We start from the raw sequence: 25,677 nt of genomic DNA, 5'->3' as shown, positions 1-25,677 counted from the left end.
TTCTTGTAGCATGTTTTTTTTTTGTTCTTTAAGATTTTTTTTCAAAGGATGTATGTTAGATTGTATGATTAAGGCCAGCATTCCTTATATCAGTAACCCTTTAAGTATTTCTCTTAAAGCTGTTGGGAACCTGTAGCTCATCAGCCCATGCATTGCAGTCATCATTGCCGTTTCAAACATATAACCAAATGTATTTTTTTTTTGTTTCATCTCCTGTTTCCGCCGTGCACAGGCGAGCAGCTCTTGTAACGCTTAGAGAGACATGTAGCAAGCCAAGCCTTAGTGTCAGTTCACGTCCTCTGTATTGGGATAAATGTTTCTGCCTTTGGCTGTTCATTTTTTCATTTTTGTTTTCAAATAGTGTTATGATGAAGCTTCTGATATCTCTTTTTTTTTTTTTTTTACCGTTTAAATGCCAAAGTGCAGGCTTTTCGTGTCCACTAGATGTCGCGTTTGCAGTTGTCTAAAGGGTTCTGTGATGTTCTGTAACAACACAGCATTATGATGATTATTATTGTTATTATTACTCTCTCAAAAGGAAAAAAAAAAACATTAACTTGATCTGTGATTATGCTTCTTTTCATATTATCTTTTATTATTTTGTTTTGTAAAGCAAAATGTGCCATTTTGAAATGTGTAGCCCCTTTTTGGAGGAGAGATTTGAACACAAGCTGATTTCACACTGAAAGGTAAAGAAGGCAAAAACAATCATACGATGACTTCAGGCAGATGTCGACAATAATATTCCTTTATTTGGGCTAGTGCTGGTATAGCAGTAGTGAGTGTTTTGTATCCAGTGTTTTGCTATGAGATGATATACAGAGATATCTATAGAGCTATAGAATGAGATGGTAAATGCATTATGACTAACAGAGTTGAAGCACTTTTTTTCTGCCAAGCATTAGACGTGATGAGGTTATGACTGAGAGGAAACGGATCATTTGCTCCATTCCAAACACTGCTGCCAACGATTACTGTTACATTCATTGGCATTATTCTGTCGTTGGCTCACTGTGACGTCGGCATTACTGGAGCATGGTTCTGTGCTACTCACGTGGCACCCTGCGCCCTGCAGAATGCAAAAAAAAAAAACAACACCAAGGAAAGTACAGTTCGTAGGGGTACGGTGCCTTTGCCAGATGTGCTCATTGTGTGTCTACCTAGCCTGTTGCATTATAATTGACTGGTAACATGTGAGGCGTCCTGTCCTTAACCCCCTGATGTTATGTTGCTCACACACAACTCCTTTTAGTCCCCTCTACAAGCCTTATTGCCCTGATAGCAGAGCAGAGGTTCTTTTGTCACTGTCAGGCCAGTGATACTAGTGTTGAGGTAAACATAGTGTTAACTGAGAGGCTTTGTGTTTGTGGGTTGGCTACTCCCTCGATGTGCGTGTTTTGTTTTTTTTTGTTGGGTTTTTTTGTAAAGCCGATGATTTTATAGAACCCCACTCCCTCAGCCGCCCACTCTGCAGGTCCTGCACATTTAGTGGCTATGCCAAGAACAAGAGACAATGTTTTGCCCAGCAACCCCACGTCTGTGCCTTCTGATCAGTTTTATTTCTTTTTTCTTTTCTTCTTTTTTTTTAAATGTACATTTTAAAATAAGTAGAAATTTCTGACTGAGAGATTGGCGATTTGGCAAACGTACAGAGACTCACAGGTATTTTAACCGTTTTTTTAAGCAAGACAAAAAAAGAAACATATTTTTACCTCACGATTTTCAAAACAAACATTCCAATGTTGTCACGGTCTACGATTTGACAAAAGAAAAAAAAAAGAAATTCATGCATTTCTTCTTGTATTGTAAATGTTAGACAATTTCATATGCATTATATAAAAAGAAACTGCCATATCGATTTTAATGTATAGATTTTTTGCAAATACTACCCTATGTATGTAAGACGTAACTGTATCGGTAGCGTATATATAATATATTTATGCCCAATAAATGTTTTAATTTTTTTCTGACTTTGATTGCAACATTTTTTTTATTGTCTGTGTCATTGCTCATCCACACTTTTGCAAACATATAAACTGATCTGGTGTAGTTTTTTTGTGGTATATGGCTCACTCCTCTTCAGGGGAAACATCCAAACTGTCCACACAATAGCCAAAAGAACAAATATTTAGTCTGCAAAACCAGCAGTATGACCCTAGTTAATATCAGTGGACAATCGGCTTGCCTCTCATCCACTTTTGTGTTGCAGTATTGATTTTTACCATCTAGATTTAATAAGATAATTATTATTCTCCCTTAAACAAATGCACTTTTATGTACTGTTCTAAACACAGTAAATAATAAAATTACATATCAGTACTACTCATCCAAGTTGTGTTTCAGAATTCTATTATTTCCTTTAAATCTCAAAGGAACTCAATCAGCATCTTATGGTGTTTAAGGAGGTGGCATGACTGTTGATGTGTGTTTTTGAGGATTTGTCCTCTCTAGATTTACTCTCCAGTCGCCTCGACAATGTGGAGCTAGACAGCCGTTAGAAGAGTAATCACGTACATTATTATCCCCCGCTGTCCCTGAGGGCTATGGGAGAGATTGCAGCACTGCATGCACAATCCAGCTCAACCCTACTTGGTGGTACAAATACAGAATTTTTTTTATAAAAGTGAGGAAATTAAGCAGCACAGTGTCTCACCGGGATTTACTTTACTTTAAACTTTAATGTAACAAAACCCCTGTTATCAGGAACTTCATTGGAAGAAGTGGCCATGAAATGTATCCCTGTGAGAACAGTGTGATAAATCACCAAGGCATCATCAAATGGTTTTGGGAACGCGTGTACACTGGTGGAGGGAGTAATCATTTCCTCTGTTAAGATAAATGTGCAAATTCAGAAGGATCAAGTGAAAATCCTTGAAATATTAAATCAAAACTATGATTTGATCCATCTCACTCGTATATTACTATAGGCATTGCCCTCTATAATTGTTTTGTTAGTTCCCCCGCTGCTCCTTTGTTTAAAATTCTAACACAAACAATTCAGACATGGTTAAAGTGAACATTCCAGACTTTAATTTAAAGTCATTTTCATACATCTCAATTCCACCATGTAGAAATTACAACTCTTTCTTTATACATAGTCCCCCTCATTTCAGAGCACTATAATGTTTGGGATAACTCGCCTCCCAGGTGTTTGTGATCATTCAGATGTGTTTCATTGCTTAATTAGAGCAGGAATGAGATTTACGAAGGCTTGCTTTTACAATTTGGAGTCTGTTGTTGACATTGTTCAACATGAAGAGAGAAGCTGTGCCAATGAAAGTCAAGGAAGCTATCGTGATTCTGAAATGCACGAATAAAACCATTAGAGACATGGATCAAACCTTAGGGTTACCAAAATGAGCTGCCTGGAATATCATTAAGAAGAAAGAATACACTGGCAAGCTCTGTAATCTCAAAGGGACTGGTCCTGAAACACCTGTCCAACAGATCAGAAACAGTTTTCAGGAGGCAGGTCTTTATCAGAGACTGCAACCCACAGAAGACTTTATGACCAGAAATACTGAGATTACACTGCAAGATGCAAACCACGAGTTTAAAAAAACAGGCTGGTCAGATTATAGTTTGCAAAAAAGTTCTAAAAGAGCCTGCAGAATTCTGAAAAGGTTATAGACAGAGAAGACCAAGATGGACCTGTATCAGAGGGAAGGCAAAAAGAAACTGGAGACGAAAAGGAAGTGTCCAAGATCCAAAGCATAGCAGCTCCTCTGTTAAACATGGTGATGGGGGTGTTATGGCTTGGGCATGTATGGCTGCCACAGGTACTAGCACACTTATCTTCATTGATGATGGAACTGCTGTTGGCACCTGCACAGTGAATTCTGAGGTGAACAGAAACATCTTATCTGCTCATGTTCCAGCAAATGCCTCCAAACTCATTGGACAGCGCTTCATCCTGCCACATGATAATGATCACAAACGTACTGCTAAGGCAACACCAGAGCTCTGAAAGCTAAAAAAGGAAAGTTCAGGAAACAGCCAAGCCAGGCACCTGATTTTAATTGAGCATGCCATCTATATGCTAAATAAGAAACTTGAAAGGGACAACCCACCAGAACAAGCAGGATTTGAAGGTGGTTGCAGTAGAGGCCTGGCAGGGCATCAGACAAGATGCTCAACACCTGGTGATGTAGCAGTCACTGTATGTAAGAGATATGCAACAAAGTACTGAACATGACCGGTTTAATATTGATCCAAATACTATGGTGCCCTGAAATAAGTCTTTAATCATGTCTGAATTTTTTATTCAAAATTTTACACTGAGGAGCAGAGGGAGAACTCAAAGAAAACTTAAACATTATGGAGTGCACTGCATGACATCCGTAGATGATTGATATTTTAGCAACAATTTGTAAGCAGCATGGAGGGTTAATAAAAGATTCATTGGAGAATAAATGGGGGGGGCTTCTGATGCACAAATCTATTTTTCTTTCTTCAGAGCCTTGACTTTTGATGAGACGTTGAATGGAATAGATGTTTTACAGAAAAAAAGTTAAAAAAAACAAAACAAAAACGAGTGATAACAGTACAATACTTGGGTAAATGTACATAGCTTATTTCCTGATGTGGATCCTTATGAAGGGCTGCATGGTGGTGTGGCAGTTAGCCTCACAGCAAGAGGTTTTTCTGGTTCTGTGTGGAGTTTGCATGTTCTCCCTGTGTATGTGTGGGTTCTCTCTGGGTACTCCAGCTTCCTCCCACCATCCAAAGTGGGTAAAGACAGTGGCTGGATGGATGAATGGATGGACCCTTATTAAATACATTCAAGCTCCTGTGGAGGAGCATGTGGACAGTTCTGCAATCACAACTAAACAGCAAATCCATGCCTGTGCTGAAATATAGGACCGCAGTGATAAAGATTACATAAATGTGAGCTCTTTTTCTATACTACCCTCCTCTTTTTCAAAAGTCCATTTATTCAGTCCCTGCCTCACAGGCTACATTTAGACACACTCCCATGTTGTCTGACTCACTGATTGAACTTCCCCGCTTTCACCTTTTACTTTATCTCAGTTTTCAGTGTGTTTTTTTTTTCATCTGTACCTATTCGAACATTTACATAAACCCACTTATTCTATATGCCAACCCCACTTTCCTGCTATGAATAAATCCTCTCATTATTCAGCAATACAGTCACTTGTACTGAAAGACCTGTGCAGACTCTTGCTGTGTTTTGATCATGCGCTTGTGATAAACTAAGAGGTGAATGAGGGGTCTGTTCAGATGTGCTTTATATTAGCTGCTCTGGTGGCTTTGAAGTTATCTAAAGTGATAGACTGGGCCTAGTGGCCACTGAAACATAATACAACACTAACAGCTAAGATGACAGGCGATACTCCTGCCTCTCTGAGTGTAGAATACAGTCCAGGCTGATGCTACAACCTAGCGAGACTAACATTATATAACAGGGTCACACAGGGAAATGATTATAGGAACCAATTCAGATGCAATATATGTCTCAGTCCTTTCTGAGCAGTTTTGCCTCATTGATGCTTGATGTTCAGGTGGCCTGTTAGTTTCCCCTGATTGAATCTCAAGTGCATGTTGGGGACCAACAGTTGTCTTATTGTTGAGCATATGCCAGCTAAGGAATAAAAATACTGTGCACAAAAAAAAGAAGGCAGAGAGAAAATTAGTTTTGCCATTTAGGCTTTTCTTTTTAATTTTTACATTTCTTTTGCGAGACTTTATCATAGACAGATACATAAAGCAGCAGATGATCGTCACAGACCTTTTTACAAAAAAGAAAAGAGATAGAACCTTATCCATCTTATCATTTTACTCATGACACATTTGATGAGTTAATAAATAGTCTGTCCCGTTATGAGTATTTACATACAGATACATTCTTTTTACAGAAATACATTCTTCCCTGCCAGGAGGCCGTGTTTTAAATCCAGTGCAGATGAGAGATTGGACTGTTGAAACTGTTGAGACTGTGCAGCATTGAGTGTTCAGCCTTGCAAAGCAACTATTTACAAATCAAAGCAGGAAAATCTTTTTGACAGATTGTTCATTGATCCTCTGATTTCAAAGGATGATGCAACACATGACATATTTTTCTAAATTAATTCCCTTTCATCTTTCTCTTTTGCTATCTTACACATGCTTGAAGGCAGGAGGATTACAAAGCATTTTTGCTGAACACTGTTGTGACATTTGTAATAGTTGGACATGTTTAGAAGGATTTAATTTAGTTCAGTTTATTATGTCCTGCCTAATGAATAGTTTACATCTTCTATCATAAAAAAGACATACAGTCTGTACTTTTGATTGGGCATATTTCCACTGAAATGTAAGTAAGTTTTGGGAATGGGATTAATTTTGTGCTGAAAACAACAAAGGCCTAAGGAATCTAATACACGAGGCTGCTTTCATACAGTCGGGAATGGTGAAAAATGATTGTTGCAGCATATTGAATATTGTAGTCAAATCAGACAAATTACATAACTGACGTAATCCACAGAAGGCCAAGTACTGTCTTTTGACCATGTCATCGGGTCCATATGGAGACAGTGGTGCCTGAAAATTAGTGTTTCAAGACTGGACAGATCACAATATATAAACAGTCTTAAGGATTTATGACGACTGACACGTTGATTTATACATTAAACAATCTTATTTTGTCATATGCACTTGGTTTTAAAATTATTTCTTTTAACTGCTCTTGTATTAAACTTGTTTGCTTTCTCTGAGTTGCCCTGAGATGACTTTTTGCTGTGATTTGATGCTATATAAATGACTTCAACTGAACTGAATAGATACTTCTTAAGGAACAATTAAGAAGTAGTGGAAATAAAAATAGTGACACTCTCTCAGAGGCACCTCTTTTAAATTCTAATAACTTTTTTTAGGTAGCAACAAAAAGCAGCGACTGATACACATCCATAAAATGTTGTAAAATCACATGGACTTTAAAAAAAAATGTGTAGTCAAGTTTTTTTGTGAGATGAAGAAGAATGTTCTAGGGACTGTCGACCAATCCCAGTTTGTCTTGATGGTAGCATCAAAGCAGCATGGAACTGAAGCTCCAAGATAAGGGTCATTGATCATGTTAAAAACTGAAAACGGAGACATCTTATCAATCACATCCTGATACACAATACACACATGCAAATACATCTCTCGGGCACACACGCGCGCACACTCTGCACCTCTCTAAAGGAGAACAGAGCCGTGCCACAAATTCTACAGTGCTTTCTTTGTCATCCAGAATGTGAATACAATATAAGGCATTTGTAGATGTCAGTGATGTGTATGTAGAGTATGCGCGTGTCTGCGTGAGCGCTCCTGCTGTTCATATTTAGGTCCGTACAGCAGGATATAAGCACTTCAGGGAGGTGGGTATTTTGCACTTAACCAGTCAAGACTCTCATAAGTTGCTAATTGTGTTGCGTGGACAATGTATGGCACTTGTGGAATAAATCCTATAAGAGATGTAACCTTGAAAAGTTACATTAATCGAATTATTTACATGTTGCGTTTCTCCTCCCTTTTGGTGGCAAATGCTTGCAGATCCCCCCGGATTTTTTCTACCTTCCTGACAGGATCGATGGCTTTGAGGTGAGTATGCTCAACATAATATATCGACGTTAAATTAAACTTTTCAGAAACTGAAAAGACAGTTCAGAAACTGGCAGTAGATTCCGTCCAGCAGTTTGAAACGTCGCCCTTCACAGAGCTGACTGTGCGACTCCGTGACGGCTGGTTTTCGGTCAGGCCGAACAGGCGAGCCGCTGCACTCCGGTATTTCCAGGACATGGTGTTGTAGAGGATAGGGTTTATTGCGGCGCTCAGGTAGAAGAGAACCACGGACACCATGTGACAATACTCCGACAGCGCTAATAGCAGCGGAGACGGTGCATCCAGGAAGCGGAACTGCAGGTAGCGACCCAAATGGAACGGCAGCCAACACAGGACAAAGGCCAGCACAACTACCACTTGAAGAAAAGGAGGACGAGGAGAGGCAAGAGCACAATAAAGGTAAGTACAACAGTAAGTGGATGTAGAGGTTGTGTAAAATAAATATCAAAAGTAACTTTCTTCCCAACTTTAGTTAAAAAAACAAAATCAATCAATGGTCTATTAAGTACACATTAAACTGTCACACAAATTTAGAACACAAATCAAATACCAAACATTTGATGCGCTTTGCATAATTTACGCTCATTCTAAACTTACCCAGCATCTTGATAGTCTGTCTGTTGCTTTTATCTCTGTGAGCCACACGGGAGCTCACGTTCGTCTCCCTGTGTCTCTGCCACAGCCGACGGCCTATAAGGCTGTAGAGAACAGTCAGACAGAACACTGGCATGAAGAAAAAAACTGAGCTCAGCCAAAACATGGCACCCATCAGGCCTGACTCCACGGCGTACTGCGTCATCCCACACTCCCGGGTGTCCCCGACATCCAAAAATAAGTCAGTCTCATTCATCCACGAACTGAAATGTGGTTGTTCCATGCCGTCTTTCTCAACCCCCACCATGACAAACACAGGACCAGCGCTCAAAAGGGACACTGTCCAAAGGATAAAAATTAAGGCGCGCACACGCCTTTTGGTGACCAAAGCCTTTGCGCGTAATGGGAAACAGATGGCGAAGTAGCGCTCCACTGACAGCGCAGTGATGCTCAAGATGACTGAGTATGTGCTTGATTCTGACACGAACAGAAAAAGTTTACAGAGTGCATCCCCGAAGCGCCAGGGCCTGTACCTCCACAAGCGGTAGAGGTCCAGCGGCATACAAAGGAAAATGAGCAGGTCGGATACAGCCATGCTGCACAGGTACAGATTGGTAGTAGTGCGCATGTCCCGGTACTTGCTGACTACCAGAATGGTCATGACGTTCCCGGCCACTCCAACCAGAAACAGCAATGTACAGGCAACAGTGATGACCGTGAGGAGCGGTATTGTATAGTAATTCAGGGGAGGCAGATAATGTTCAGCGTTACTTGTGGTGTTGTAGGTCTCCTCCCAGCTGCAGTTATGGGAGAGGCACTCCGAGTCATTTGGCCAAGAGGGCATGCTGTCGTCGCGGTTATTTAAGGTGCCGCGCCTGCCCCTGACTGCTGAAGTCACTTCGAGTCTGGGACTCCTCATGCCCCTTGTCGCTGCCCTTTCCTCCTGTCATGTCTGTCCGGGTTTTGGAACAAATTGCAAAGCACAGCAGAGGATGGCACGCGTGCGTAAAATTAAAATCCTTGGCCGCGTTGCGTGCAGAAGGCGGCTTTTCTTTGTAGGTGAAACAGTTCTCAATTATATGACAACGGTTCCTGTCTGAAATTCTCCGGGGAACAATCCTTTTCTGACTAATACAAACATGAGACTTTATTTTTGGCATCCACCTCATTTGTAGCACGCATTCTGTAGTGGTCCGAATGCACTAATCCAAAAAGGAGTGGATGTGATAGTTATAAAAACCAAAAAATTCTAATTACATGCTGAATATTTGTAAGGTTCAGGTCGCTTTTAGAAACTAAAGTGGACGTGTTTTCCAGACAAACATATTATTATATCAGAAAAACACAGCACAGATATATTTAGTCTAACTTACAATTTGTCATCTGTATGGTGGAGTGAACCAACAACGACTTGGAATCCTTCATGCGCAAATATTTCCCAAACAGTGCACACAGTCCACTAAGTTCCCGCACGTCAGACAAAACCAAAACAGTGGATTTGTTAACGAGCTGCATCAGGTAGCAGGTGATGGTGAGTCAGACTCGGGGTCTTATGATGCGGCAGCAGCGATGAACATCTGTCCTGGGAAGGGCTCCGAGGTTCAAACTCACCCAAACACATACGGATAAACAACAACCACTGTGAAAATAAATACCGTATGGCGGAAAGGAGACAGTTTTATGAAACTCACAAAAATCACAAAGGAACGGCGCATTGTCAACATATCTAGCAAAACAAAAAACCTCAGAAGATGTAAGTTAAATAAAGTTGAAAACGGCAAAGAAATCCAGTCTGACACTCACTTCTGATGCTTTTGTTATGTTGCATATCCAGTGTGTGGATCCCGATTCCCAGTGCGCAAAAACACCAGAGACAGGTAAAGTGGTGCTGCTCAATGGAGGGAGGTGTGGACGTCTGCAGTGGGTCCAGCGCTGCAGCACCACCTACTGGACCTGTTAGGCGAGTGATGGCCGACGGCTGACATAATCCAATTTCTGCAAAACTATGTTCTCAAATGACTCTTTCAGAGAGCACAGCAGAATAAACAAAAAGAGAGAGATCTCAATCCAGTGGTGCCAGAGTATGCTCTGCTTTTGAAAACCAGTGTGGTTGAACAACCGATTCTGCATAGAGGTAACTGAAAAGAAAAGCCCAAGAGGGTGCATTTTAGTCAAGAGCAGAAACTTCCTGTTTGGCTTATTAAGATTATCAGCATATACTTAAATTATTTTAAGGAGCCATTTTGATTTAAGTACAAATCTGTGACTCATGTCTCAGAATCACACTCATTCCAAAATGAGTTTTAAAATAGCAGTCACAAATAATTAAAGTGCATTATAGCCACACTGATTCCCAGATACAATTGTAGGCTCAGTTTAGTCCCTGCCAGTGCAAAGAGGGCCATGATGCACACGAGCTTACGGTTAGATTCACACATTGTATATCAAATACAATATGTTATAAGTGTGGAAGGTGCATGAATGATATTCCCTATTCAGCAAGGTATTGTAATGAGGTTCAAGATGAGCCTCTTAGAACCTTATCACAGCCCCCATTATAAAGACCATACACCCTCCAATTACTGACAAAATAATTGGCCAGTCTTCCTTGACAACAGTAATGGCTGAAACAGGATTACAAGACGAGATCTGAACTATGCAGAATCCAATTAATTGTAAAAACATGATTTTATGTCTTTTAGGCACATTAAAATGATTTAACCCATGCTCCCTCTAAATTTCATACACAAAGCCTGGTCTGAATCATAGTCTGTGATTTCAGCCATTCAAAATAACCTTAAAATGACAGCTCTCTTTATCTATGATTATGTCAGTATTTATCATATCAAAAGTACGTCACCAAAAGGTTGCCTATACTGCTAAGTGTGCAATGTTGGTTTCATCCATTTATTAATATATTTTGTGTTGCTTGTTCATGAAAGGGAGAGATTCTAACTCTGCCTTCTTTCTGTTGGCTGAGCAGAACTCAATGTTTCTTTGTTTTTTAATTAGTATTTTAATGAGTGTGGGTGTAGGCTACAGCGTCACATTTTAAATGACTTCAATAGGTATAAAATAAAAATGTGTATGTAAGTGTCTCCTAAGTGGGGTATTAAGTGAGAAGATGTGTAAAAACAACATTTTATTAGGGCTTTAATTTACTATTTCAAGTAGCCACTGAATTAATATTTACTTTGTTCATAGCCTAAGTCAATTAAAAAATTGAATTAAATTAAAGTGAGGCGCAATCATAGCCTAGCAATATATGCCTTACCTTTTTGAATTATGTTTTTACATTTCATTTTTAGTTGCTTCCAGGTCCTTTTTTTCCCCTGTTGGATTGCACCTAAATAAAAATCAGATGTCATTCCTACTTATATTCATAACTATGCTACAATCTTACGGTTAAATGTTATGTCAATGGAATAGTACATTCAAACTTACGCGTTTACTCGGGCAGCAATTTTTTCCCCATGCCGTCTCTCTCTCCTTCTCTGCTGCAACTGTATTGCATTTGCCAACGAAATCCATGCTCATACTCACCGTAGGCCTCCAACTTCATCGCAGTGAAATAAGTTGCTCTTTTATTTTCCGTTGTCATGGTGACTCGTGGTATCGGGACTCCGATTGATGATGGCTTTTTATAATTGTCATGCACGCGCTTAACTCAGGGTGAACATACTCAGAGTTTATTGAACTAACACAGATCTGCTGTTCTGGAACCGGATACTCGGAGTTTCCCATCTCAGAGTAAGTCAACTCAGAGTTCAAGGATAGACTCAGAGTTTGTTGAACCTCCTTTCTGGAATACCCCCAACAGCTTAGGTAACGAAGATGATGTACACCAACTTCTAAGAAGTTTTTGCTGTTACTTTTCAAAAATTAACATTATTGTTACGGCATTACTGAACACCTACATTCTTTAATTCAGACATGCGGCAGCTGTGTGGATAAAGTGTATCTCTTGGGGGTTAGTAGCTGCTGACCTCACCAAAAGGACAGGCTTGAGTGCTCGCCAAGTCTCCACAGTGTCAAAACAGTGCTGACAAGAGGGCCACTGTTCTTAATTCAACCGATATTTTGACCAAAGCCTGTCCTACATCTCAATTAGACCATAGATAATTGTGTCAAATTGGTGTCAAAGGGTATGATATGTCACCCTTAAAGAACTCAGGGCAAATCTTGTCCAACTTTGTTGCCCAACACATGAGACCTCTGGATAACTGACACCTCCCCAAAGCTCCTGTAATGGAAGCCTCTATTAGAGATTGCACAGTCAGGTTGAGAAGATCATCAGGGTATTTGTTCCACCACTAAACTATATCCCCAGTTGAGTTCACTCCATCCTCACTGTAAACAGAGCTGGAAGTGCAAGTTTCCCCCTCCTTAGGCGTCTAATGGTTTGTGAGAATTCCTTTGAGGCACAGCAAGGCAAAAAGCAAAAATGCTGGTTTCTAGTTTCTAAATCACTTTTGGACCACTGGTTGTGTTGTCTGATTTCATGCTCACTGGTATAAGCCTTGACAGTTAAGACTATGATACTGCCATTTTTCAGAATAATTTCTTATTTGCTAACGCGAATCAAAGTGTGATTCAAATCACAGTAAGAGTTGCAGTATTATTCTGCTTTTACTGCACCGGTGTGATACTGTTTCAAATATTGTTATCTCTTTGCCCTTTGTGCTGTGTGTACCAGGAGAAACCATTATGTTTATGATCAATGATTCATGATGTGTGTGCATTCTCTGGAAAGGAAACATAGGGAGTCGAAGATAAATAAATCCAGAGAGTGAGATCTGACTAATGGATGGAACACCAGCAGGGAACTCACCAGAACAGTTGTGTATTTCATAAGATCTTTTCATCACATCTGGTATGTACAGTCACTACCTGTCAGTATACGTCTTGTGATTGTATCCAGACTTGGGTATATGTGTTTGAGTGTGTATATGTTTTTTATGTGCAGTCAAACTATTCTTCGTGGACCTGTGCTCATAACAACTCTTGCGATCGTGTTAAAAGTCCGACAATTAGTTGATGTTGCTATTTACACCATCAAAATGTACAAATCGAGCTGTTTCTGGGACAACTGCAGTTATTAATAGCAACGTTGGTTGTCGCCACTGTATTGCTGTAGTTGTATTTTAGTGTGGCAAGCCATTCCTCTTCATTCTTTTTTGTGATTTTGATCGCTGTGTTTTCTGCACACGTAAACCCATCTGTTTGTTTCAGTTCCATATTTCTGTATGGCTCCTATGCCTGGTGAATGTATTTGCTGTGTAAATACATTTTCATTATTTTATCTTTAAGCTCCAAGGGTGGGGAAGATTACAGGTTAAAGTCCATGTTGATGATACACAGATTTATTGAGAATGAGTCTGTGTTCGTCCCATGCATGGTGCAGTAGGTTCCTTTATCCTCTAGATGGAGGAAGAGATTAATTTATGTGTTCTTAGTTGAAGGTGTAGCTTTGTATCTGTGTTTTTTGTGAGGCTGCCAGACTAATGAATGGTTTTGTTGTGGAACCTTGCATGAAATGAGAGCTCTTTCAGTGGGAACACATACTCCAATTTAGGTGAAGACACACAACAATTCAATTCTTGTCAAGAATTTTTCTTTTTCATAAACTTTTTGGGGGAGGAGATGTTTATTTCTTACAAAGCTTCTTTTTGTTTTGTTGTTTGATTTTTGCAAACCAGTTAGGGTTCACAACTTCATACATTAAATGGCACTAGCAAACATGTCCAAAACCGCATGTTAATAGATACACACACACACACACACCAACAAAGAGTGTGAAATGGTGAGAAAATAGGCAGGACCAGTGTCTGTATTTTTTCCCAGAGGACTCCTCCTACCTCACCACAAGACCAACGCTTTCTGTTACCCAATGAAGAAAATGCATGGGCAGAATGTCTTCCTGTGATTGGTCTAGAGTTTCAGAGAGCCCTCCCTTCCTGAGGAGTTGGAGACAGTTCACTGTTAGTTTTTCCCAGCCACTCTTACTGAGTTGCAGAAGAAAAGGGAGAGCATAGAACTGTCTGCTGCTGTACAGCTCTTTGTCTGCTCAGGCCTTAGTTTTGTCATCCATTCTGAGAAACTTTGTGGATTGATCAGACAAACCGACATGTGGACTGCACGTCCACAAAAAGAGCAGGTTGGTAACGTCTCCCTCTCTGTTTGTCTCTGTGTCTGCCCCGTTCTATTTGTGTCCATGGGCTTTTGAAGATACAGTCTGTGTCTCTGCGACTCTCCTTGACTCTGGCTTGTCAACTGGAACATGTGCCTAAAATGTTAAAAGGTATGTTTGAGTCAGGCCATTACTCTTGCTGATCCTAAGAGTTTGATCAAGTTTTTTTGTTTGTTTGTTTGCTGCTTTTTGATATGTAGTTAACATGACTTGTCTGCCAACTGGGTGTGTAGATGAGTTTCTGATTACTTTAGTGGAAGGTCTTTATTTTTTCACTAATGGAATACTTCAACAGGTTGTGTGTCATTTATTGCTCAAGACAGCCTAGGTGTGTGCATGCCTGTGAATGAGCTGACCTGCTGTTGCCTTTCTCATACCCTTTTGTGAAAGTTTGTTGCTGCAGCTGGAATGTCATAGGAAGACTGGAGATATCTTTCTCCGCTGTTCACCAATACAAAAGCGACCCCACTCCACTCTTCTTCTGTTTTCTTTGCAATGTATACACATGATACTGACCTGTGGCATTCAGTAGTCTTTTGCACATGCAGAGGAAGATATATGACCTCAGCATTTTTCTGTTGTGATGCCAGCATACTGATATAATAGACTTTACTACTGTTACTTCTGCCCAAGGGTTTTTAATATCTACCATAAAAGTGGACAAAAGTTGAGGGCAGAGTCAAAGGTTTTTTTCATCTATAACCCCCAAATGTAATAAGTTTTACACTACTGAGATCTTCCTATATCCCCAGAAGAATTTGGAAAGAAATGAAATACTTTTTAATGTGGCAGGCAGATTTAGTACTGTGAATCTATTCCAGATGTGTTGGCTCATATATATACAACTGCCACAGGGAAGCACCATCAAAAACTCACAAACAGTCTCAAAATATTTCATTATCTTATCATAAGCTATATCATAAGACTTTAAAAATGTGAACAGGAACATAACTTTTTGGGGGGCTTTTTCCAGCTTCTGAAGGAAATATCTTTCACATGTAATTATGGTTAAGCAGGAGGCAGTCGTGCCCAGCTCCTGCCGTTTATAGGGCAAATGGAAAAGCTATGCTGTACAAGCTGTGGAGAATATAAGAGTTTTACTTTATTTCTCAGTGTTTACATTAGCCCAGGATCATTGCATCATTTGGCAGTCCCATCATCATTTACAGTATTATATCGCACAACAGAGCCCACATGCACCTGTAGGATTTCTTGTCTTTGTATCTAAACTGAACAATTGAATATGTTTATTGATTGTAAAGTAATTTGGGTGAACCAACCCTTTAAATCAAGAGCACAGATATCCTCTGTATTCTCTGTCCTACCACTGTAATCATGAGTCACTTTATGGTCTGGGCACAAGTTAAAGATTGGTATTTTCCAGGCTCAAACTTATCCGTCGTGGCGTGGCCGAGTCAGGTTTGGCAGAAGCAGACAGAGGGAGCAGTTCCCTCACTCTGACAGTACAATGATGGCTTGTGTTAGCACCAGGAGAAAGCCACTCCGGCGATGATGACGATTGCTCCCTCTTTTTCTGGCATCTACTGTGTGTCTTGCTTTCTCTGCCTCTCTGACCGTCCCAATCCCCCTATCCATGGTGTGAAGGATTAGATAATAGGCAGCTTTAGTGTGGGCAGAGAAAAAGAGGTGTCACAGACCTCTCTTATTGCTTTCCTCCCTCCCTTCCTCTATCTATCTTCTCTCTCTCTGTACCATCTGCGCCATGAGGAGGTTGGCACCACACAATCTATAAATGCCAAGCGACATTTATGTTATCTTTGTTGGACTGTATGTGTGCGAGTGTGTGCATGTGGAACAGAGAATGTGAGTGGGCTCTTATGAAAAGATCATGTTCACATGTATGGCATCTTTAAAACAGTATAAATCATTCACCATGCTTGCCTCAGTGCTTAGCAAATGTCAAGCTTATTATCACGCACCTTCCACAAGTTTTTCTTCGCAACCTGATGGCTAATCAGTAGCAACACCTCTGCTGATGTTGACATTCATTGATGTTCAGTCCTCCTACACACTTTTTTTTACAATAATTTAGCATTTTTAAACATGTGCATTCCGTAAGATCTAGTGTTATTTAAGTTATTTAAGTTATTTAAGTTGGACAGATATGATATAAGAAAAATTCTGTCAAAAACGTATGTACAACCCCATTTCCAAAAAGGTTGGGATGGTGTGTAAAGTTTGAATAAAAAGAGCAAATCTTATAAACCAGTCATTCATTCCCAAGAAAACAGAAAACATATCAATTGTTGAAGGTCAGACATTTATTATTTTATGCAAAATCTTAGCTTATGTTGAATTCGATGGCAGCAACATGTCAAAAACGACAAAAAGTTTGGACAGATTCATGTTCACCACTGTGTAGCTTTCCCTCATCTTCTAACAGCCATCAAATAGCCATAAATATCTATGAACTGAGATTGGTTGCTGAACCTTTGGGAGAGGAATATCCCATTGTAGACTGATTTATAATTTTAGCTGCTGAACAGTCTTCTCTGTCATATTTAGCTTTTTTTATGATGCACCAATATTTTTCAGTTGGTGAAAGGTGTGGGCTGCAGGCAGGCCAGTTCATCACCTGGACTCTTCTACTATGCCGCTGCAATAGATGCAGTAAGAGTTTGCAGTAAGAGTTTAGCATCATCTTGCTGAAATATGCAAAACCTTCCCTGGAAAAGACGTCATTTAGATGGGAGAGTATGTTGCTCTAAAGCCTGTAATTACCTTTCGGCGTTGATGTTGCCTTTCCAGATTATGCAAATTGTTGGTTCCAAAAGCACTACTGCACCCCCATACCATCAGAGATGCAGGCTTTCGGGTGTTGATAACAAGCCAAATGGTCCTTCTCATCTTTGGTACAGAGGACATAGCATCCATGATTTCCAAAGAAGAATCGCAAGTTTCCTTTCGTCTGACCACAGAACAGTTTTCCCACTTATGCCTCAGTACATTTGAAATCAACTTTGGCCCAGATAAGACAGCAGCATTTCCTAATTTCACTCACATATGGCTTCTTCTTCGCATTATAGAAACTTACCCTGCATTTGTGGATTGCACAGTGAACTGTGATCATTCACAGACTGACATCTGGAAGCAGTCATGCCTGTTTTTGATGCGAGGCCAACTGAGGGCCTGAGGATCATGGGTATCTAGTATTGATTTTTTTTACCAAGTCTCTTGGGGGGCCAAGTCTCTGAATCTTTTGATGGTATTATGTTTATCTTATGTATATCTCGATTTCAAAATCGCCATGTTGTTAGATATGAAGAATTCTAGAGTTGTGTGGAAGATCAGTGGGAAATGGTGGAGGACATCCAGTAAGACACGATCAATGGTATCATCTGTGTAATCCCCTTGGGTACACACCTAGAAACCTTCTGGCCTGAAATATCAAAATAAACCCTAGCATGTTTGATCTAAAAACATTCTTCATACACCTTTTAAGACATTTAAGGTTTGGCTTGGTGCTATTGCTATGAGCCCAACCCAGTTCCAAGAGATATGCACAGCATGTTAAATCCTTTCATTATGGATCAAAGTGCTCTTATTTTGGTTCAACAGTTCCATTTTAAAAGTACTTATTATACCCTTGATTTGCTAAAACTTCAAAGTTCTCTGTCTAAAGTTGTAAAGGAAACATTTAGGTCATATTTAAGTTGTAAATTGGTTAAAAAGCAAAGGAGCCTCAGAAAATATAAGTACGGCGGTTTTACATTTGGAACAAAGCTTTCCCACACAGATCCAAAAGATGTAGCACTTAGCCAAACTTTTGTCTGCAAAACGCATAACTTCCTGGTTCAGTTTAGTTTTGGACTGCAGCTGCCACAGAGTTGATATGAAATTTGGATTTTTTTCTCTCTTTCTCTGCAGTGGTTGCAGATACACATGGACCACTGTGACCTTGTCTGCGTTCCCATCAATCCTCAATGGGTCTTTGCACTGCAACAGAAACAGGGCTACTGTGGGCTGTGCTGCAAAAAGACACTCTCATGATTTACTCATCGCATGTTTGCGTATTGTAAAACCACAGAGGGAAGTGTGTTATGTTACAATAAACCTCAGGGTGAATAGAACTAAATTAGGTATTGTAAATTCAACATAGTAAACCTGTGATGTGCACAGACTGAACCAAAAATCCAGTTCTTGTTCTTTGTTTTACCTCCAGCTTCTCTTTGTGGCATGACTAAAAGCATGACATAGATTAATGAATAAACTGGGAGTCTCATATTGTATTGATCGTAGATTAACATTGTGTTGCGGAGAATTGAATATTTAACTGTAGGTATCATGTTTAGGTATGACTACATTGATTTTTGGATACATTAGAAGACAACATTTCTATGTTAAACAAGTAGTTGTATTTCTAAATATTAACCTTTTCATGCACAATGTCATGTGTTCTGTTTCTCTTCCTCAGATGCACAATGTTCATTCCATGTGGCATTTCAGTAACTTCTTAAATAATTGGTGTAAAAAAAATAAAAATTAAATATTTTGTTCTTTTTATGCCAAAAGATAAATAAAAACACTTGGGGAAAAATTCTGACTGGGGATTTCATAATTTGTGCATGAAAGGGTTAATAAAGCTTAAAAAGTAAGAGAAAGGTATTTTTTACACAGTGGATGGTAAGAGAATAGTTAGGAATTTTGGGAAGATGCTATATTGCCTCTGGTAAAAAGTTAGGACAAAAACTGCTGTCATGTCTACAAATAATGAGTTGCTTAAAGCAGGTAGAGCCTAGCTTTGCACGAAAACTAGAAACCATGGAAACAACAAGCTCGGTTTTACCCTTCTTCTGCCTAATTTGTCTAAAAATGAAACTGCTTTATGAGTGAATACTGCATGCACAGTACAGGACTCCTGCTTGGCTGGAGCGGTCACCTCCTCAGGTAAAATGCTCACTGTCAAAGAAGAGTGCTGCTTATGATTAACTCCTAAAACAGCAAATTGTTGCTTTATGAGGTGCTTTATAATAACTGTGGTTATTATCGGTGAGGAATTAAGTTTATTCACTATAAATGTTGAACACAGAGTTTATTGGTTCAGAAGTCCTGCAGACAAACTGTTCATTGGCAGTCTGTCTGATGAAAAGAAGAGCTATAGACAAAGCATGTGCCCAACTGGGGATGATAAACACCAGGGTGAGTTTTCACAACATGGCGACTGAAAACCTACATTTTTGGTCTTAAAAGTTGTACTTAAATTGGTGGCTTTTACATCCTCAGTGATGGATTTGGTTTTACAAAAATTTTGAGGTGTTAATCTCTGCAGCGGGGCCGCTCAGCTGCATTTGTCTGTGGGGAGTTTGCATGTTCTCCCCGTGCATGTGTGGGTTTGCATGGCCCTTCCAGTGCAAAAACATACATGTTAGGTTCATTTTTCATTCTGATTTGACCTTAGGAGTGAGGGTGAGTGTGGATAGTTGTTTGTCTCTGTGCTGGCCCTGCGATGCACTGGTGACCTGTACAGGTTGTACCCTGCTTCTCGCCCAGTGGTAGTTGGGATGGGCTCCAGCCCTCATGCAAGTTTTGTGAGTTTCTTGTGAGTCATGTTAAAGAGACTGTGTGCCCACTTTACTTTTGAGTCCTTGTTTCTTTTTCTACCACACTCCACAGAAACTCCACCGTCATTCTCCCACTAATTGACATTTTAGTGATGTTGGCACATGAAGGGAGAGGCGGACGTTCTCGGCTGCTTCTTTTGGTATTCATATATAAACAGCATTCTAGCTGTTGGGATGATTGCCATGACAACGGAACAGGAAGCAGGAAGTAGACAGTGTTCCATTAGAATGGAGTAGAGAGATAACTCTCTTCTAACAGGTTGCGTATTGTTGGCACAGATAACCATGAGCCACTTTGTGTGTTTATGTGCGCATATATTTATGTAAAAAAAAAAAAAAAAAAAAGTAAACCCTCCTGCAATTCAAATTTTTTACAAATCAGGATGTGATAGCTATACTGAAGAAAAAAAATAGAATATAATAGAAAAATACTTTATTTATCCCCCAGTGGGAGAAATTCAATATATATATATTTATTTGATATATCTAAAAAAATAAATAGATGTATGAATAAAAATCTGGTCATTACCAGGTCTTAAAATCAAGTAAATTCAACCTCAGTTGAACAACACACTTATTTAACTGTATCATTATTTGTTTAAAAAAACTAAACTAAGCTGCTGAAGAAGTGTGTGAAACCTAAGTCGTGACAGGGTAAATTGCAGCTAGGTGTTGCTAATATAAGCACTTTATTAATTAATTATCAGCGATTGTGAGCACCTCCATTAAAGTTTGATGCAATTTGCTGGTCTGGAGCATCCAGGTGTGTGTTAACAATACCAAGGAGGAGAGGCAATGATCTTAGAGGAGCAATTGTTGCTGTCTGTCAATCTGAGAAAGGTCATTTCCAAATAATCCATCATTCTACAGTGGCAAAGATTATTTACAAGTGGAAAACATTTAAGACAGCTGCCAATTGCCCCAGGAGTCGACAACCCAGCCAACCCAGCGAATCAAGGTCAGACCGTGCAATGCTCAGAGGAATTGCAAAATACCCAAAAGCTACATGTCAGACCACAGGCTTCAGTTAGCATGTTAAATGTTAAAGTTAATGACAATAAATAAAATAAGAAAAGATTTGTCTGGAGGAAGCCTCTTCTCTCTAAAATGGACGTGGCAGCAAGGCTAAGGTTTGCAAGATTGCATCTGAACAACACCAAAACCTCTGGAAGTATGTCCTCTGGGCTGATGGCACCAGAGTGGGGATGACAGGCTAAAATGCCCAGCATGACTTTAGATGTAAACCAAACACAACATTTTGCCACAAACAAGTCATACCAAGTGTTAAACACAGCGCTGGACGCAAAGCACACCAAGCAAATTTCCAGCAGAATAACTGGGGGGAAAACAAAGTTAGTGTATTGTAATAGCCCAGTCAAAGTCCAGAGCTCAACATGACTGAAATGCTTTGGCCGCAGAGCTGTGGAAACCTTAATCAGCTGAAGAAATGTTCGAGAGTGAGCCAAAACTGTGAGCCTCCACAACAGCACGAGGAAAAGGAAGACAAAAGATGTAAAGATGTGAGAGACTAATAAGGATATGTTGATTTCAAACACTGTTCTGTAAGTTCTGCAAGCTATTGAATTGTATGGGGTGTACTTAGTTATTCCCACAGTGTTTTTGCAGTTTTTGAATATTTGGCACAACATGATATACCATGTGCTGCTGTATTTGGCTCAGTTGAAGATCTGTTACGGACCAGAAGATGTCCAGATATTTAGAACGTTGGCATTATTTTTCACATGTGTGTATGTGCACACACAATTTTCTTTGCATCTGAGTCACTTAACTTTGAAACCATATTCAGCATTCCAGGTCCAGGTCCAGGTCAAGTTAACCTCTGTGTGGGTCAAGTCTGTTGGGGGTCACAGATATTCTTAGTAAGGGGACATGTCCTAAATTCCATTGGAATCTAAAATTGCACACACGTACCACAAACCTCATCCACATAAGCCGAGCTCTGTGCCATGTCTTGAAATGCGTAATTTCTTCAAATGCGGGGCTGCACAGTCCAGCATAATTTGCATCACTTCTAAACCGAGTTGGAAATCTGAACGTCATAAAAAAGCCAAAACCCTGAAAGACAGAAGGAAACTATGACTGGATGAATGGGAACGTTTTTTCACAAGGAAAACTGAAGGGACGAAGACATTCATTCAGTGCTGGTGACTCCTCAGTGTGAGCATGTTGGATCTTGTTTACTGTGGAGTTGATATCTGTTTGATGTGTCAATGAGAATAGTTTTTAGTTTGCAATAAAAAAATTAGGAAAAAAACTTCTGTGTTGCTTGAGCACATTTTAAGATGTGCTATTGAAGCTGTGGAACTTTTCAAATATAAATCCTGAAACATTAGAAAGATGTAGTCGTTTAGGTTGGCTTAACAGCTTTCTTTTCTATTTTCTTTTTGTGTGTGTTTTAGGTCTCTACTTATACCAACTTCCCTTTGACGAAGAAAATTAATCATTAACACCTCGTGCATGTGTGTAGTTCCCTTCAAAACTAAGATGAGACGCTGTCCGTTAGCTATTTTCACTGATAACAAAATCATTGTCATCACCACAATACTTGTGGCTGTTTTTTCTCACAGCTCTGTAATTGTAATACTCAGGACCAAATCTGCTATAAAAATTAAAAAAAAAACAAAAAAAAAACTTTGGACCTCCATGGGTGTGTAATTAGTGGCTACTACTGTTCTGCTCCATGTTTTCATGTCATTGCACTGAGCTCTGGAATCTGGGAAGAGATGGGGGGGATCAGTTCTATGTAAACACACAAATCACAATGTAAGTTTTGCCTTTGGGAATGAATCTTAGCCAAATGCCTTATCAGCACCCTCGAGTTATGGGAATTACATCCCAGTCAAGCAGTCCTACAAAGCCTGTAAGATATTCACATTTTTTGTTTAATTTAATCACAAGTGGAAATACAGAACAATACAGTCAACTCAACTAAAATGTCTTTTCAGAGATTTTCTGTGGAATCAGTTTTCTTCAGTTTTTGTTTCCTTTCCTTTGTACTCCTTAACTCCTGAGGCTTATTCTATTCCTTTTAAATCCAGACTCTAAAGGAGGTCTCTGAAAGGATCACATGAGAATGTGCAGACTGGGATGACTTAGCACACATCTCAGGGGTGTTGCACATGAATGGGCATTTCTTTTTGTCAGCTCTTCTCATTAGAGAAAAATGCGGATTACAGTGTACTATTATTTTCCAAGCCCTATCTGTATCCTGTCTCACATTTAGAGATTAAGGTACTCTTGAGACTGAAAATTAAAGTGGATCATGTTTGGAGCCAAACCGTCGATCATCAGGTTTAACAGGTTTTGATTTCTCCCGAGCTGTTTCTTAAACAAAATTTGGTTGATATTCTCAGCAAAGAGGTAGTGTTGAAAACAAAACTGAGCAGTTCCTGACACATATGTGTACATACTAAATAGGAAATCAATGCACAATATTTTGGTGCCAAAATCAGCAAGTCAATCTAATTTGCTAGATCTGCTAGAAGATGCTCACGTTTTAAGTCAGGAGAGGAGGTCTTCTCAGAAGAGATGAGTTTTCAAGAGATTGTTGGCGGTAGAGAGGGACGCCCCTTCTCCGGTTGCACTTGGTAACTTGTTACTCCACGGTGGAACCGTAAATTAAAAGACCCTGGCTTGAGAATGCCTTGTGACGGCATTCCCAAAGGGTACACAGTGGTAGAGAAGGACTGACTGAGTTTCGATATCTGGGTGCAGACCAGGCTAGTGTTAGTGAGTTCAATTTGATTCAGGCAGCCATGGGTAGTCAGTGAAATTGTACAGAATGATGTCTCCATTTTGCTTGATAAAATACCTGAAACGGTTTGACATTCTGTACCGTCTTCTCTATGCATGTAGGGAGACCTGATTGTTGTCAATCGAGAAATAACCGTGGTATTTACCACAGCTGAGTGTCATCCTGAGTCAGATACAGCCTGATTTTTCTTTTTTATAAAGTGCAAATGACATTACTGAGAGACAGAGGGTAGGACATAGGTCAGTCATGGTCAGCGAATGACAACTATTCTCATGGTACATCAATTCCAGCTGTTTCTGCAGTGTACACATCTTTTTGGACATGTTTGTTTCAGAGCCTGTATACTCACGGGGGTCATCTGACACAGTTGAACAGTTAGGTCAGAGTTAGGTCTGTGGAGGTTCAAAAGTCAGATGACTTTCATTTCCCGAGGGAGTGTACACTGAGGAACAGTCACCAAGAAGTTTACATTTACTCAACAACACATGACTACAGTGTCATGATCATCTCCTCTCTCCTCTAGGTGCGCCCTGCTCTAGGGTCTGACTGCTAATCATGCTGGGTAAGGCACAGCCAACCACAAGTAACCTCGACCTGGTGAAATTTGAAGTTTCTAGTACTTCGACAGCTTCAGACGAATACGACGGTATCAAGATGGCCGACCTCGTGGAAAGCCTGGATACCAGAGAGCTAGACATGGGGGAAGGAGAGGAGATGGACTACGATGGAACCTATTTGGGTGTGTTCACTTGTTGTCTATTTGTCTAATAAAGTCTTACACAAATATCCCCAATTATCCGTGCAACACCTAAAAGTCACACATGATTAATCTTAAAGATAGCAAATGATGGTTAATCTAATTTCATTCATTAAGAGCTGACTAACTTTACTTGAGAATAAACAGAAACATTTGCTCTTACATCGAAAATGACAAAGCACCGAAATCTTGAAGAAAGGGTGACTTTTCAGTGTTGCAGCCTACTCACTCTTAAGCAGCCTGAGTAACTCCTACAAATGCAAACAGAAAAAAAATAACACCAACCGCTTGCCTTGATTTCTGTCCCAGGGGATTGTCGTATACCATTTTCAGCAATATATGCCACAGTGGGCTTTAAGGAGGCCAGTGCTACAGTCTACCTACCCACTGTGCCTATCACAGCACGGATCCTGGAGGTGGAGCGGTTCACCGCAGCACAGGACCGCTTCAACTTGTCACACCACAGGAGTGTCAACAAGGTACTATGCACCTATGTAATAAAGCAATAGCTTCAACAGAGCCCTAATTAGTGGTCCTACCGTTAATGAGTACACTTCGATTCTTGTGGGGGAACCAAATATCTCAAATGCTGTTGTCTTCTGCTCAAAGACAAATTAAGTTAATTAAGTAGCCAAAGTTAGAGGCAATTCAACCTTGTGTGTGTTTCTAGTCTCTGCCGGCAGTGTTTAAGATTGAGCTGAAACATGGAGAGTTTACCTGGGTGATTAAGAGAAAGGAGAAACATTTCATGGAGCTGCACAGAGAGCTGAGGACGTACAAGACCTTCATGAGGATACCACTGCCATCACGCAGGTTAGTGTGCCGCTCGCACATTCTGTCCAGTAGATACACAGTCAGACAGCACATGGACATGCTCATGTGTGAACACAAACAAGCACAGGTTTATACGTGTTCACATAAATGCTTGTTTTTGTCACATCGCACCAAGTCAGATGCTTTTGCTGCAAAATCACTCAAAAACAACATCTGGTGTATGTATGTATTTGCTTATAAGGAATTTAAAGAAAACTCACATTCACATAATTTAGAAGTGAACAGCAGCAAGAACTCTGAAACACGAGCCATCTGTTGTTAGTCGAGCTTCATCCTTCCGTCAGTTAGCCTTAACTGCATAAAATTCCGATTTTGTTTTTTAATTTTAAATCCAGTAATTGTG

The 25,677-nt window shown here is 39.9% G+C and overlaps 2 protein-coding genes across 3 annotated transcripts in view; one reads left to right on the top strand and one right to left on the bottom strand.

Moving 5' to 3' along the window:
- Nucleotides 1-5,694: 5,694 nt before the first annotated feature.
- ghsra (growth hormone secretagogue receptor a) lies at nucleotides 5,695-10,015 on the bottom strand. The gene is made up of 2 exons (XM_072364744.1): nucleotides 8,200-10,015; nucleotides 5,695-7,958 (listed from the first exon to the last, which is right to left on the bottom strand). Exons 1-2 carry the CDS (start codon nucleotides 9,113-9,115, stop codon nucleotides 7,645-7,647), a joined length of 1,230 nt encoding a protein of 409 aa, XP_072220845.1. The 5' UTR covers nucleotides 9,116-10,015; the 3' UTR covers nucleotides 5,695-7,644.
- A 2,952-nt stretch (nucleotides 10,016-12,967) lies between these two features.
- pld1a (phospholipase D1a) overlaps nucleotides 12,968-25,677 on the top strand; it is a 31,980-nt gene continuing 19,270 nt past the window's right edge. Inside the window, exons 1-4 of one of the 2 annotated variants that reach the window (XM_072364903.1) lie at nucleotides 12,968-13,069; nucleotides 24,267-24,482; nucleotides 24,810-24,979; nucleotides 25,171-25,313. In XM_072364903.1, the coding sequence (XP_072221004.1) occupies nucleotides 24,299-24,482; nucleotides 24,810-24,979; nucleotides 25,171-25,313 (497 nt within the window). In that variant the 5' untranslated portion in view covers nucleotides 12,968-13,069; nucleotides 24,267-24,298. Of the gene's footprint in view, nucleotides 13,070-14,176; nucleotides 14,354-24,266; nucleotides 24,483-24,809; nucleotides 24,980-25,170; nucleotides 25,314-25,677 lie in introns of those variants that run through there. The other variant, XM_072364902.1, reaches the window with a different exon arrangement.

This window comes from Leuresthes tenuis, unplaced genomic scaffold (genome assembly GCF_036924035.1).
Source record: "Leuresthes tenuis unplaced genomic scaffold, fLeuTen1.0.hap1 SCAF_15, whole genome shotgun sequence".
Taxonomy (NCBI): Eukaryota; Metazoa; Chordata; class Actinopteri; order Atheriniformes; family Atherinopsidae; genus Leuresthes; species Leuresthes tenuis.
The sequence above is the reverse complement of the archived record's forward strand: the minus strand, read 5'-3'. Positions and strand labels throughout refer to the sequence as shown.